The sequence below is a fragment of the Zootoca vivipara genome, chromosome 12 (assembly GCF_965207765.1).
Source record: "Zootoca vivipara chromosome 12, rZooViv2.hap1.1, whole genome shotgun sequence".
Classification (NCBI taxonomy): Eukaryota; Metazoa; Chordata; class Lepidosauria; order Squamata; family Lacertidae; genus Zootoca; species Zootoca vivipara.
The window spans coordinates 38,032,702-38,047,979 of NC_142595.1; the positions used below are offsets into that span (position 1 = coordinate 38,032,702).

General features: G+C 49.7%; 1 protein-coding gene across 3 annotated transcripts in view; it reads right to left on the minus strand.

The window, feature by feature from the left end:
• Positions 1-202: 202 nt before the first annotated feature.
• Positions 203-15,278, minus strand: part of TAOK2 (TAO kinase 2) — a 40,974-nt gene continuing 25,898 nt past the window's right edge. For 2 of the 3 annotated variants that reach the window (XM_035134290.3, XM_088655680.1), the window contains exon 17: positions 9,943-14,929. In XM_035134290.3, the coding sequence (XP_034990181.2) occupies positions 12,782-14,929 (2,148 nt within the window). In that variant the 3' untranslated portion in view covers positions 9,943-12,781. Of the gene's footprint in view, positions 4,159-5,943; positions 6,127-6,759; positions 6,973-9,942; positions 14,930-15,278 lie in introns of those variants that run through there. The other variant, XM_035134292.3, reaches the window with a different exon arrangement.

Genomic DNA, 15,278 nt, shown 5'->3' on the forward strand with positions numbered 1-15,278 from the left:
CCTCTAGAGAGCAACCAGTTCCATCTTTGTGTTCTCTTTCCAGTTTTTGCTCTCCCAAGTAAGATTCAAGATCACCCACCCCGTTCCTGTTTGTTTTTAAAAAGTGTTTTATTTTCTAATACATTCCATAGGACACATATGTCTAAGTTCCCCCCCGCCAACATTTTTTCTTCATATATAAAAAAAGACATACACACATACATACACACACTCACATTAGTTTTTAATCACCCACACAGAGGGAGACAGGAAAAAAACTGGGGAGGGGGAGGGGAGGAAAGCGCAAAAAGAGAAAAGAAAAAGACTGGAAGAGGTAAACTGTACATGGGGAAAGTTATGGCACCAAAAAACAAATATTTTTTTAAAGCAAAAGGATTAATTATTATAATACATCAAGCCCCTCCAGCCCACCCAAAACCCCATTTCCCAATCCCAGGCAGGCAGAAATCACTAACTGAACACCTTGAAGTAGCAAAAGATCCCATTCAGGTCTCCCCTCCCCTCCCACCCCCCAACCCCTCTGGTTTAAAACAGTGGCCTTGTTCAATCACAAAATTTGCTTGAGGAACTTGAAGAGGGTTCTGGGAGAAGTCTGAGAAGTTTAGATAGGTAGCCAAACCAGTGCCCTTGGGGTTGGGTGGGTGGGGGGGCAGGTGTAGGCAGCAGCGTCTGGTAAGGAACGAGGGGAGATTTTTAATAGGGTTGTGTGTTGTAAAGGACAAGACTTACTTCAGCTGCTTACAGTGGGGGGAAATGATTCAGTTCCTGGCCCAAATATGAGGGCAGGAGGCGGGAATCTAACAAACTACAATGTCTTCCACAGATAAAGAAGGACTACACATTTCCCGCCAACAGATGGAAAACTTCTACTTCTGGATCTTCCCTGGCTCGTTTTACTACTTGTGAGAATCCCGTAACCCATTTCTGCTTTCCAGGAACATGCGGCTCTCCTTTGCTTCCACACACAACCCTTTGGACTTGCCTTCCATCACTAGTGAGAAACGGTTTCTAGAGCTGCGTGCTCTACCTACGAGATAAAAAAAAAAAAGAGTTCCCCCTGGTCTCTAGGAAGGATTTGTGAGATGTGGAGGTTTTGTTTCACGTTTCAAAAAGAAGAAAGCTTGGGTTTCCTCACTCTTCCTGAAAAAAGGGGTTTGTGTGGCTCCTTTTGTACAGTCAATGTAATGCCAACACTGCTGGCTGATCCTTGGGCTTAATTCACACAAACAGCTGGTGGAACTTCCTACACTGCCTCACTTCAGAGAGCCAACATGGCCAAATGCTTCCAGATGGGAAACAAGAAGCAGCTATGCATTTAACAAAGCTAGTGTGCCAGGAGAAGGCTACCCTAGAGATCTTCCTCCCAGCTTCCAATTTTCACGTAAGCAGCAGGGGTATTTTTTTTTAAAAAGATGGGTTCAAATGGTACAATTCGATCACAGCTCTTCACCTGCTGTTGCCAAGAATCTAGTATTCCTCCCTACATGGTGAAAACTTTGAGAGGTGGTTCAGAACAAAACGAAAAGGGGAAGACCAACCTCTGAAAGCTGACTTTGCACAAGAGTTATCATACATGATTTCAACATGATGCCAATTGGGCCCCCAACTCAGAAGAGCTTTGAACATGCAAAATGTGTCTCCTTTAGCTGGCCGGAGTTGAAACAGCCCCTTGCAAAACTCCCCTCCCTCTTAGCTGGGCAAACCACCCCCCGGCGGCTTCAGGAAGAATGTTCTCTATCGACTGGTGGGATATGTGGGTCTGACTCAGATAAATTATAGCTCTAGGGGAACTAGGGGCCCATTTTCCACCAGAGGTTTGGTTCTTAAATACAGGAGGAGGAGAGGAGGGCAACTGGCCACAGATATATAGTTTGCTGATTCTGACAGGCTGACCCTGATCCCAAACCCTGGGTAGCCGGCCTTGGGGTTTGTTCATACTGGGTATTCTGTAACCAAGTAAGTCTTTCCAGGGGGTAGGAACGGTTCTGGGGGGTGGGGAGAATGTATAGGAAGGAGATGGGTTGAAGGTGGCTTCTGAACGGACAGGTGTCCTTCATTCTGCTGGGCGCTCAGATTCTGCAGCCGATCTCCTGCATGCAAATATGAACTCAGGGCTGCAGATCTGGCGAGTCTAAACTGGGTGGGTGGGGTGCATGGGAGCGATGCTGAGAAGTGGCTGGAGGACAACGGGAATGGCAGGAGGCAAATTTGTAGGGGGGGGGGCACGGTGGTTTCTGGGAGGAGGAGGTGGCTTAGGGAAGCAACCGGGTGCAACGGAAGCAAGTGACCCTCCGATGCCCTCGGCCAGGGAGGGAGCCTGACCTTCCAGAGGTTTTGGCTGGGCCAGGAAACGAAATTTAATGCTCAGGACCGGGTGGCAGAGGAAGGCCTGCCATTCAAAGTCCCTCTGGGTGGCAAGAGTGGTGGGGCGGCCTTTCCTTCAGAGGGGGGAAAGAGACATAATCCATGTGGGTAAGGTGGTGAGTATTAACACAAAAACACATCCCTGGGCTGGCATGGGCTAAAATCTGCGTCTCAAAACAGGCCATATGGGGCGGGCATGTAGACGGCACCGTTTAAAATCTACATTCTGGTTCATGACAGGAAAGCGAGGCCTGGTTCCGGAACCTCTTTCCCCGCTCCATCCCGTGGGGACCAGCCTGGTGCCGGGACAGGAGGAGCTGGAGGAGGCCGCCTGTGTGAGAAATGGGGCGATACAGATAGAGAGCCCAGAGCAGCTTGCAATTTACAATTCCTTCTCCAGCCACAGACTGTGGTGAGGTAAGGAAGGTTCTGGGAGCGGAGAACGGCCCAGAAACAACGGGTTCCGGTTATGGTCGCCTGCGAACTCGGGCAGGATCAGAAGCCACTGCCCACGCCTCAGGAAGGAGGCAAAGTTCTTTCACTGTCAATCTGGTAAGTCTATGCATGCACCGATCGGCCGCCACCAATGGCAATCCAGGGTTCTCCCAAAATCCACGCCCGTTAATTTAATTTCTCTCTCACTGCCTGAACTGATTGAAAGGAACCATGGCGCAGGAGACACAGAACAGGCTCTCCCGAGCGCATCAGCTCTGACTGCAGCACGTGGGGCAAGCTATGGATGCACAATCAAGAATTCTGGATTTGCTGCGATGGGGGCCTTTCTCCCCACCCGCCCCTCGTCCTGGGAATATTCAGCCACATCCTGAAGACACAATTTAGTCTCCGCTGCCGGGGCACCACTCTCTGCCTCTCTTCATCTACAGATTGTGGCAACGCTGGGGGAAGCGGCTGACAACCACCAGGGACGCAAAAAACCGATGGCCAACGTCACGTTCACAAGCTTCGGTGTCTCCATCCATTTGGCGGGGGATAGGAAACCACGATCTGAGGAGGAGGCCCCAGCCATGCTCCAGAGGGCATGAGTGCAACCTTCCGCCGCACAGTCCAATCTTCTGTGTCTCTGCGCTTGCAAGGTGGGTGGCAAGTCAAAGGCCACAGATGACGACTGAAGAGCCTTCACACTGCGGTCCCGTTTCTCCCAGTTCTAGCTTGCTGAGCCCCGGCAAACGTGTCACCCCCCTGCCTCCTCCTTCCCTCCCCCTTTCCACCAGCCAATTCCCCCGTCTCCCTCCAGCAAAGTTTCCCTGTTCTCTCCCCATCGCCTCACGAGTAGGAGAAGTGCGACCCGTTGAGGATGTGGGAGGTGACGCTGGCCGAGCGGCTGATGCCCTGGTCCGACTGCCCTCCAGAAGCTGTGCGCCGCAGTGGCTGGGGGCTGTTCCTCAGCATGACCACATTGGAGCGGCCCCCAGGGGCGGATGACGTGGAGGAGGAGGAGGAGGAAGGGGAGGAGGAAGGAGGGTGGAGCCAAGCTGAAGGGGGCGGGGCAAGCATGGGGGGCTGCCGCCACGCGTGGGGGGCTCCGGCTGTGTTCTGGACGCCGTGGCTCCAGTGGGAGCCGCTGCGGGGGACGGGGCGGGACGGCCAGGCCTGAGGGGGGGCAGTGTAGCCTTGGTTGAAGGCTTCAGCTGGAATGCCTGTGAGCGCCATGTTGCTGAAGCCCAGGCGCATGCTCTCAGAGTCGAAGGCCTCAATCTCCCGGGCTTGGCGCTCCAAGAGGCTCCGGATGCGGTCAGATCGCTCGTTCTGCAAGGCCAACATCTCCTCCTCGATCTAAAAGGTGACAAAGGCAAAAATTTAAAACAAACAGAGAGAGAGAGTGAGAGTTTAGAAGGGAGATGGGGAGCAGACGGCCGTGCAGGTTGTTGCTGGACTATGGCTTCCATGCTAGCGGCTTAAAACCCTTAGCACAGAGCAAGCATTTTGGCAAGTTCTTTTTGTAAGACTCTGCCATGCTGCTAGCATGGCAGCGGCCAGAAGAGCTCTCTGAGCAAATGCTCAGAATGCGATCCGATGCCTGCTGCATCAGAAGTAGACCCCAGTGAGCTCAATGGAGCTTGCTCTCCAGTAAGCGTGTATAAGATCAACTTCCTTGCCAGTCCTCTAAGGCTGCAAAGTCTGTGGGCAGGAGTACCTGGGAGGAAGGTTGTATAATAATGGGAACGCAGCTTTCTTTTTTTAAAAAAATGTGTTGTATAAATATTGCTATTGTGACAGTGGGGTTGGACTTCCCAGTTAGCTATAGAAAATGGCTATTGAGGCTTAGAGAAGCAACAGTAGGGACACCTGCGTTTGGTTAAGGAGGAAGAGCTCATTAACCCAGGAGGAACAAAACCAGGGGTGAGGAAATCAGACACTGCTGGACTCTGATCCTTCCTGGCCACTGTGCATGCTGGCTGTAGTTGTTGGGAGTCCAAAAGCATCTGCAGGGCTGCAGAATCCTCATCCTCGCTGAGGAGCCTTATGGCTGGCTAGGGCTGGGTTATATATCTTCCAAAACCGGTTTGAAGTCCGTATCATGAAATCAGATTCATAATTTTTGACTTGCCAATATTTTGCAAATCATGATGTATACGTGTGTGTGTGTGTGTGTGTGTGTGCTATGCAAAAATCACAATACTGGGAAAATACTTATTTCAGACATTGTGATATATCTGTATATTGCAAAGTGATATATTGCGGCGTTGAAAACCAGGTATCGCCTAGCCCTACCGCCGGCCACTAACCTACGCAGGAGGACCCCAATACCTCATCTCCTCCTAATGAACGCGTAATGGGCTTTCGACTGTAGCTCTCGATCCCTCTCTATTATTCACCTTACAGCAAACCCATCAAGTCCGCCCTTCCCCAAGCTTTTAAGAGGGCTGACTTGCATCGCAATCAATACGAAAGCTGTTTAAACTATCACGGCTCTCCCTTTCCCAGACTGCACTTTCATGAGGAGCTCTGGGAATTCCATTAACAAAGCCCAGTGCAATTCACGCAAGAACTCTTGCTCTCTTTTGTGGGTGGGGGTGGGGTGAGAGAGAAATAGAGAATGCAGCCGTGAAGGCTTTAAATTCCAATTAAAAGTTTTGGTGCAAGGCGGTCTCAGAAGGATGGATTCCTTTTAGGAGGAGGAGGAGAAGAGTTTGGATTTGATATCCCGCTTTATCACTACCCGAAGGAGTCTCAAAGCGGCTAACAATCTCCTTTCCCTTCCTCCCCCACAACAAACACTCTGTGAGGTGAGTGGGGCTGAGAGACTTCAGAGAAGTGTGACTAGCCCAAGGTCACCCAGCAGCTGCATGTGGAGGAGTGGAGTCTCGAACCCGGTTCCCCAGATTACGAGTCTACCACTCTTAACCACTACACCACACTGGCTTGGAACCAGGAGCTTGGAACCAGGAGCTTGGAACCAGGGGGAAACTAACACTTCTAGCCATCTGGGTGAGACTGCCAAGAGGGGAAATGTGTGTAGGTCTGAGAGGTTGGTGCCGTGTGTTAAGGAACCAAGACCGTGGGTTTTCCAGGAGGAGGAGGAGGAGGAGGAGGAGGAGGAAGACTGTTTGCACGTACTCTTTGCTCCAGCAGTGCCCGGCGGATGGATACCCTCTGCTCAAGCTCCTTGATCTCCCGTTCATGCTGCGCCTCGGTGTGGATCTTGATTTTGCTCTGATAGGCATTGAGCAGCTCCAGCTCTTGCTGCAGCTGCATCCGCAGGACCTGATATTCTGCCTCCTGCGTCTCGTCCAACCGCAGCTGGGAGTGGGAGAGAAAGGAAGAGGTAAGGAAGGGGCACACAGCAGGCTCAGGGCTGAGAGGGTGGCTGTTTCTGGAGAGAAAGGCTGACTCTCTTCACCCAAGACGGCCACAAGGCCTCTCCCACAGTTGCAGCAGCAGCAGCTTCTGAAGCAGGGCTCAGACATGTCTGGCTTTGTCCCTGAACAGTAAAAAAATAAAATAAAAATCCGGCCCCCACACCCTGCTTTGTAATGCTATCACGGGGGAGAACCCATGGGCAACAGGTTGGTTACTGTTATTGTTGTTGTTATTTGGTAATTAGTTAATCAATATACTGTTTTTCATCCAAGGACCACAGGGCGGTTCATAGATCGAAATGGTTTTGGGAGTTGAACGGACTCCCGGAACAAATTAAGTTCAAGAACCAAGGTTAATTCACCCAGAAGGGCTCTATTTGCAAAATACTCTCACAGGTTGGAATGAAGGAAACAAGGAATGGGGGATACTCTCACTGGAAGGGCACAAAACTCAAGTTTTGCTGCTTGATGTTTAAGAGCATAATGAGAACACAACTCTCCCCTCACTGATGGAGAAAGGGGTCAGTTTGCTCCTTCTCCCCGGGGGGGAGGGGGTCATAGTGGGGGTACCTACGGCCTGGGTGGAGAGCATTTCATTGATGCTGTGGTCGTACTGCTCAGCTAGGATGGCCAGCTTGCGGGTCTGCTCGTCCTTCAGGCGCTTGAGGATGCCTTTGTGCTCGCTCTTTGGGGTGGTCTCCAAGAGGTGGTTGCGGAGGGCCTTGTATTGTCGTGTCTGGATCTTGCAGGTGTCCTGGAACTGCTTTTTAATTTGCAGCTCCTTGGACTGGGGTAGGAGGAAGAGAAAGGAGGAGAACAGGGGAGAAGAACCAAAAAGAAAAGGCAAGCCCAAGCAACCAAAGGAGGGAGGGGAAGAATGGTGAACAAAGGATGAGAGTGTGAAAGAAAAAAAGGGTGGGGAAAGAGAAGAACGACAAGAGAGAGAGAGAGAGAGAGAGAGAGAGAGAGAGAGAGAGAGAGAGAGAGAGAGAGAAAGAGGAGCATGTGTTAGACAAACAACTCCCACCAGTAGGGTTTTGGTGGGGAGGCCCTGTCCTTCATTTAACCAAGTGACAATTCCCACCGAAGGCAAAGCCACTTGAATGTGACGCGTTTCCTAGAGGCTCCCATGCAGAATGTCCCAGGTTCAGTCCCTCTGGTATCTCCAGTTAAAGGTGAGGATGCACTAGGCCCAACCCTGCAGAGCCAAGAGTATGCCAGCCAAGAATATGCAGCACTCAGCTGGGCAGACCGGCAGCCTGACCTGGAATCAGGCAGCTTCATATATTCATTATAGGAGAAAGGCAGGATATAAGGGGAATTATCTGTGATCATGACAAAGCAGCAGTCCTGGTGCAACTAATTTCCAAGTAGGACCGTGCTGAGAGTTGGCCGAAGGGCCACCAGCCTTGGCTCTGTTCACTCCCGTTCTAGTATGAGCTCCAACACTGGCAAAAGGACTTTCCAACCCCCCACTCCACCCCCAAGTAGGATCAAATATTGACCAAGTTTGAATTCTTCCCTTATGCTCTTCAAGGTCCTAGCTGCTTGTGTCTTGGGCTCACACCCACAACTGAGATGCTCAGGGGAAGAACTTTTTAAGATGAGCCTCTGCTACTGTTCACGCAAAGTAAGGAAGGGGTGTACCTCAGAGTGTGTGCATGTGTGTATTTTCCCCAAGTATCCTAAAGGTAAAGGTAAAGATACCCCTGACCATTATGTCCAGTCGTGGATGACTCTGGGGTTGCGGCGCTCATCTTGCCCTAGCGAGGGAGTCGGCGTTTGTCCGCAGACAGCTTCCGGGTGAACCAGAGCAGCGCACGGAAACACTGTTTACCTTCCCGCCGGAGTGGTACCTATTTATCTACTTGCAGTTAGCATGCTTTTGAACTGCTAGGTGGGCAGGAGCTGGGAACGAACAACGGGAGCTCACTCCGTCGCGGGGATTCGAACCGCCGACCTTTTGATCGGCAAGCCCTAGGTTCTGTGGTTTAACCCACAGCGCCACCCGCGTCCCTCCAAGTAGCCTAGTCCTGTGCTAAAAAGACACAAACACACTCCACACAAGGTAAGGCCAGCAACCATATACTGTATATTCCTGCGTATAAGACTACTTTTTAACCCAGGAAAATCTTCTCAAAAGTCAGGGGTCGTCTTATATGCCCAGTCGTCTTATATGCCGGAATATACGGGTATATATATTTTAAATTGTTCAAAACCCACCCCATTTTTGTCTCCAGCATTTGTTTTACTGAATGGTCACTGTACATCAGGCAACACTTTTCAGAGCAGTCCTTTATCTGAGACTCTCATTGGGGCACCTTCCAGTTGATCCCATTTGGGTCAGTGAGCGGGGAGGGCTCAAACCGCACCACCCCTTTGAAAGAGATACCTCTTCTCTGCCCTCTCCTTATCTACCGTAAGCAGTGTTCAGGTTCTTTTAAGGAACGCACTGGGGCTGGGGAGAGCGTATGGGGTGCACCACAAACATTTAAAACTTCCCGGTTAGGAGCCAGAGGTTGGGAGAAAGCAAAGTTGAGTTTCTATTTCTGTGCCACCTCCTGGTTAGAAGGTGGTCTACAAAAATGTTATCAAACACACAGAGCAAATACCAAAGCCCCTTGTGTTACGAATGGGATGAATGAGGGTGGATGCCTTACATGGGTGCCAGGAATGGGCAGGTAGTGGCGTTGTGGGGAGGATGGGAGACAACTCTTGTGCCTCAGAAGGAAAACTGAGCCTCACAGCCAGGAGGTCAGGGAGGAAGATGCTTAAAGATTAAGCAGAAGGATGCTTTTTGAACTGAGACTAATGTAAGGCAGGTGGAACACGCACACTTTTGTCACTGCTGTGGCTGACCTCTGAGAAGCCTCTGGGAGAGGGGACCTTTGTCATATGATGCAGCAGGAACCCACCTCAAAGCTGTGGGCCTGTGTTTATTTTGGAGCCCACATGTGTCATTTCTGAGTGGAAGCTGTGTGCGCAATTATTCCGTGGTACTCCAGATTGCAGAGAATAAAGGCTGGCACAAGTCAAGCCGCCCTCCCCCAATGTATTCACACAGGGCACAAACCACCAGGAAGAATTCTAGAGTGATCCTCACAGAGATGTTCCCAGGGGGTTGTGCTACATGCAAAAAAAGCAGCCTCCCAAAGCAACCTCCCAAATGGTACCCAAAAACCGATTGCCTGAGGCAGCTGCCTCTCCCAAATGCACATTTTCATGACTCAAAAATGTATTGCTTTCCAATGTCCCTTAGATACAAGTGCATCAGCTACCAAGGGTGTTGTTCATTTCGGGCGGTGGGGGTTGCAGGAGCAGTTCCACTTTTGAACATAAAGCAGCGAATGGAAATGATGTAAAACAGGCAGGCTAATAAAATTGCCCAGATTCATCCATCCCCCCCTTCTCCTTGAGTATTCTAAATAATTTCAGGAGCATTCCCACCATCCCTGAGTGTAGAAAATTATGGGCAGTTACAGCTACTCAAAATTAATGGTAATAGTGGGGTGCAGATCTATGAAATGCCTAGATCCCCTCCGATTTAGGTTTTGAATAATACTCCAAACTTTTACAAACATACGGTGCAAAATTTCAGGGAGAGGGAAGCTTAAATAGAAGGTGTTTGGGGGCAACAGAGATGTGAAAACAGACTCGTAGCCCAGCTCCTAAGCTTAAAGTGCCTTATTTTATTTTTTTAAAGAATTGAGAAATAAATAAAACCAAACTCAAAACTCACAATACAGAGGTGGTGAAGTGTGGTGCAGAATTCTTTTTATTTTTCCTTCAAAGTTTCACATGCATCCACAACAGGGAAGGGAGAAATAAATAAACCACAGATGAAAACCTTCCCCACACAAAATGGGAGAAATAAATAAAAAATCTTTAACAGAGAAAAAAAATGCAAGGAGGATATGGGGGAAACCACAGCTCAAACGCACACACACAAAATAGGAAGAAATACAAGTACACTATTAAAATGGACAAAACAGAATCTGGATTAATGAAAGTAAGTTTGGCCAAAAATGGAGGAATGCTAAAAAATTAATTCATGATTTGAATGAAATTGGAAATAAATAAAAAAAGACCACAGATGAACCAAAAAGGGAGAAACACAGGACAAGCACTTGATGTACAAAATGGGACCAAAATTAGATAGATAAATGCAGAATTAAGACAAAGCTGGGGATAATCTCAACTTGGGGTTGTTTTGTTTTGTTTTTTTAAAGGCTGTAGTAACAGAATCAGACCACAAGCTGGGGAAAATATGTAAAAATGCACAAAGGAAACAATGTAAAAATGAGGCGCCAAGGCTGTTAGTTACAAAATGATTTAACAGTATAAAACACGGTTGGCGTGTCATGGGAATGTGAAAAATCCTCGCTTTGTCTGGGAATCTAAATTAACGCTGCAAAAACAAATGACAAAAATGGGATTTACTCTCTAAAGATATTCAAGCTCAACCTCCCCAGTTTGGCTTTTAATTTTTTTGTTAATTTAGTGCCTATTTGGCTGCCAAAGATTGACTTTTAAATAAAGTCAGGTTTTGTTTCCAAAAACAAAGAAACGACATCTATCAGGAAAGCTCTTCATATACAAACTTGATTGAGATATTGCAGCGTCTGATTAGAGCATCCTTTCCCAACTTTGTGCTCCCCAGATGTTTAGGGGCCATCAGCCCAGCCAGTATGGCCTGGAGTTGTAGTCCAAAACATCTGGTGGGCACAAGGCATGGTAAGGGCTGGGATAGAGTGCTAAAATAGGCAAGGTAATCATTTTTTTAATGACACGAGTAAATCACTGCAAGACTACAGGAGCTTCTGCATTACCCGGAATTCTTCAACACGGGTGTCACTTGTGTTACAAAAGGCAAGCATCTCATCCAGGTGTGAAAGGGCCAGGCACTCTGATGCCATTGCCACAGCTCAAGCTGTGGATGACTGAGGGCAGAGATCTCAGAGTAATGGGGACATTCAGATCCTGGGGTAGGAAAGGTGAAACAGTTGGCTCCCTGGGAAAGGGGAGCTGCTATCCCTAGAATGGACCCTGCAGAGAGCCAACCAAAAGGTTGGTTCACCACCTGAAAAACTACCAGCCATCCCAGCATTTGGGGAGGTGCTCAATGGCAAATTTAACTTTTCCTTTCTTACTAGAGCAAACAGGTTAAAACCCTAACCGTTCTGGCTTGTGGTATTTGAAGATTTCTTTTAAAAGGGCAAAACAGAGAGAGAGAGAGAGAGAGAGAGAGAGAGAGAGAGAGAGAGAGAACTGCTTGCTTGATTGGCCCATTATGCTTTCAAATGAAAAACCTGTAGCAATAAGTTGAATTAAAAAAAAAATTCTCCCATTTTCAGTCATTTTTTAATTAAAAAAACTCACATTAGCTCTTTGTCCCTCCCCACAAAAACTCATTTTATATAAAACTTAGCCAAAAAAAAATCACAAACATACACAAACATAAAATTAAAAGTCAGCTTGAAATATGTACATTCAAGTAAAAAAAAAATGAAGTGAAGGGAGGTTGTTACAATTGGGGGGGTGGAAAATGATAAATATATATATATATATATTTGTAGAACGGTGGAAATATATATATTAACGGCGAAAGAATCACCTAAAATTAGTTAAGCCCTTAGGAGCTGGGAGGAGTCTGATTTCTTGAAACGTACACCCCTTTAGGTTCGTAAGTTTCCAGATCAATTGAAACAAGGTTCAGTGGGGGAGAGGGAGGGAGAATGATAAAATTTAAGCCGATATGGATCCTAACCGTTTCAGGAGCGGATAATGAACAGAAGCCCATTTATTTTGATGACTGTATATTCCGCACCAGCACCCGCTACCTTCTTTGAGGGCTCTATGTTTGAAGGAAATGGAGGACCGTACTTATCCCCTCATTGCTCAAAGTGGGTTAAAGATGGAAACAAGAGTGCCTGGACTTTTAAAAAAGAGGTTACTGGAAAATGGTTGTAAGAGTTGAGTATTCTGCAAACTGCAGCCTCTGCCCCCTTAGCAAACTCTTCATTTCATTGGGGCACATTGAACAGGACCTTTCGACCTCAGACACTAGCAAACATGCACCTCACACCTCAGTTCTAAGGGGCTTGGAAATCTCTTCAGCTTAACCCACATCTCCACATCTTCTCCCAGCCAGCTGGAACGGGCGCCAAAAAATACCCAACCCACCCAAACAGCCAGCTCAAAAGGGCGTCATCAGGTGATTCTTTCCTCGTTAGGGTAATGAACACTCAACAACGCTCCGCCCCACCCCCATTGTGTAAACCAATAAGGAGCTAACACAAACTTCTGGTCCTCCCGCAACTTCAAAACTCCTCTTATCAAAGGCTCAGAGGGGTCCCCGGCCTTAAGACATTAAATTCTCTCCCCTTGCTGTTGGGTTCTCTATACCAGTACCACAACACTGGATGGAAAGTAGTAGGTTTTCAGAGTAAATACTGTCACTTGCTCTGCCTGATCTCCCATAAGTCCAGAGACTGGCCAACCTCCCAGAATTCTGTGTGCGAGACCAGAGGACCAGGATGCCAGAACCCCACTGGGATGGACTGTTTCAACAGAATGTGGAGCCTTCCAAGAGCTCCTTATCTCCAGGGTCTCCTGGCAGGCTGGCTTCCTTGCACACTTCTCCTCCTACTAATGCGCCTCGCTGACCCTACGGAATGCCCCCGGGGCCTGGCTGTCAGGCGGGGGATGCGGGAAGGCCTTTCCTCTCGCAAGACATGCAGCCCCTTGAGGCAATGCAGGGCCGAAGGAGGCAGCTGAGCACAAATCACCTCCGTGAGGATCTTGTTGATGCTGCAAATGGGCTTGGCAAGAAGGGCCGCGGCCTTGCGGTGCCAGGGCAGGGATGGCTGGCGCTGGCGGGACAGCACTGGGATGCGGCTGCGGAAGCCGCCTTTGTTGGTTTTGGGGAAGAGGCGGAACAGCCCCTGCTCGGTGACCAGCCCCAGGCGCTGGAGGATGCGGAAAGCTGGGCGTGGGAGACGGAGCAGGGCCAGGAGCCAGAAGCGGCGGGCACGGCGGGGGAATCCCCTCAGGCTGTGCCGTGCGAGTGCCCCCAAGAGGTAAAGGGGCAGGAAAAGCCAGGGAGAAGCTAACAGGTAGGAAGCCAGGAGGATGACAGGAACGTACAGGCGCTCCCTACTGGCACTCAGCCCCACCACACCCACTGCCCCCGCCATCTTGGCCAGGAGGAGAAAGGACGCTCCAGATAGGAGGAAGACAGAGTGCAACAAAGTGTACGTAACCCCCAGGCCCACTAGAGCCCCTTCGAGGGCCAGGAGGATATCCTGAAACCCGCCCCCCTGCGCCCACAGTGCAGCGAGGAGCAGCAAGAGAGTTGGCGCACATGGGTAGGCAGAGACTAACAGTGCCAAGACCACGCAGAGAGCATGGGGCAGCATGGCTGCCATGGGAGGTGGGACAGGGCGGGCTTTGCTGCTGGCCTGATGGCTGTAGGGGTCTTCAGGGGCTGGGCAGCCATCTCCTGGGCCTCGCAGGGCCCCCTCTTCTAGGACAGTGGGTAAGGCATGAGAGTATAAATTGCCCTCACATGTGAATGGATCCAGCTTATCAGCCTCTTGCCCATCAGGCTCTGGAACGCCTGGCCGCCCCCGAATGGACAACAGAACCCCAGATCCCTCTTCAAAGTGATCCTGCACCCCAAAAAACCTCTGGCTTACTTCTAGATCAGCAACTCCCTCTCCACAGTGTTCATGCTGTTTCAAGCTTGTTTCACTGAAATCTGGAATCCAACCTTCTTTTCTGTCTGGATCCAGGACTTCCTCGTCCTTCCCATTGAGCCAAAGACACTCCTGTCTCTGCTCTAAAGCTGCAGCTTCCTGCCCATCTGGAATTTCGCTTGCCAGGCATTGCCAATCAGGCTTCACGCCCCCAGGACACTTTGCTTCAGGCACCAAGGCCTCCAAACCCTGCTCATCCAGATCTCCAACCCCCTTTTGTGACCAGTTCTGTACAAGAGCCCCAATACGCACTGCATCCAGTTCTAGATCCTCCTCCTCCTCTTCCTCCTCCAAGCCATACTCTAAAACCGCATGCCCATGGCAGTCTAGCTCTGGCTCCAGAACCCCCATTTCATGGCTATACTTCCCTAAAAGGTTGGGACATTTTATTCCTGTGTCTACAACAACACCCTGAGTTGGCTCCAGAACCTCTCCAATAGGTTTGCATCGGCCTAGATCATCATGACAAGGGCTACCGGACTCTGAAACAGTTGGTTCACGTCCTCTTGAGTCTAGTGGCCCAAAGTGTGCACATTCAGATTCTGCATCTGCCGGGAATTTCTGAACCCTGGCTGCACAGTCACAGGGACCAGGCCCACACAAGTGGTCCTGCACAGGCTCTAGACTTCCGTCCTCATTTGTGTCCATTTCCACAACCCCTGGGTGCCCCTGCCCTGGCTCCAGACCCCTTGCATCCTGCCCGTCAGGGCACCACTGGCAGCAAGGCGGGGTGTAGGTAGCACCTACTTTGAGGCTCTTAGGCTGCTGCCGGACCTCCATGGCGTGTTTCTGGCGCAGCTCCTGCTCCCGGCGCTTGTTGTACTCCAGCTGGTTGGAGAGCTCTGTTTGGTGCTGCAGGCGGGTGAGCTCCGTGCGGGTGCGCTGGACGGTGTGCAGGTGCCGGAACTCCAGTTCCTGCGTGGATTCGTGCTGGCGCAGAAGCATGGCGCACTCCAGGTCCTTCTGGGTCTGCTTTTTGTTCAGCTCCTGAGGGAGGAAGCAAGGGAAAGGCATTAGAACTGCACCTCCCATGGAGACTTGCTTCTCCCTGGCATCAAGGCTCTTATAAGGGTCGGCATTTTTTCTTATGGGCACATTCTTCTCCCAAGGGCCCGAGAATAACAATGGTCTCATAATGTCAGGGCTGCAGGCACTCTCCCTCCAAGCCTATGAAAATACAGAATTTGGGACTGGAGGCAAAAGCCAGCATCTTCTTGAGCAACACCCAGCTCTCTTCTATTTTAAAGAACACTATTTTCTAGCAAAGCTTCTAGATGATGCAGGAATGCAGGTGTTGGGCTCTATGATTAGTATAAACAGGAGATGTTCAGCAAAT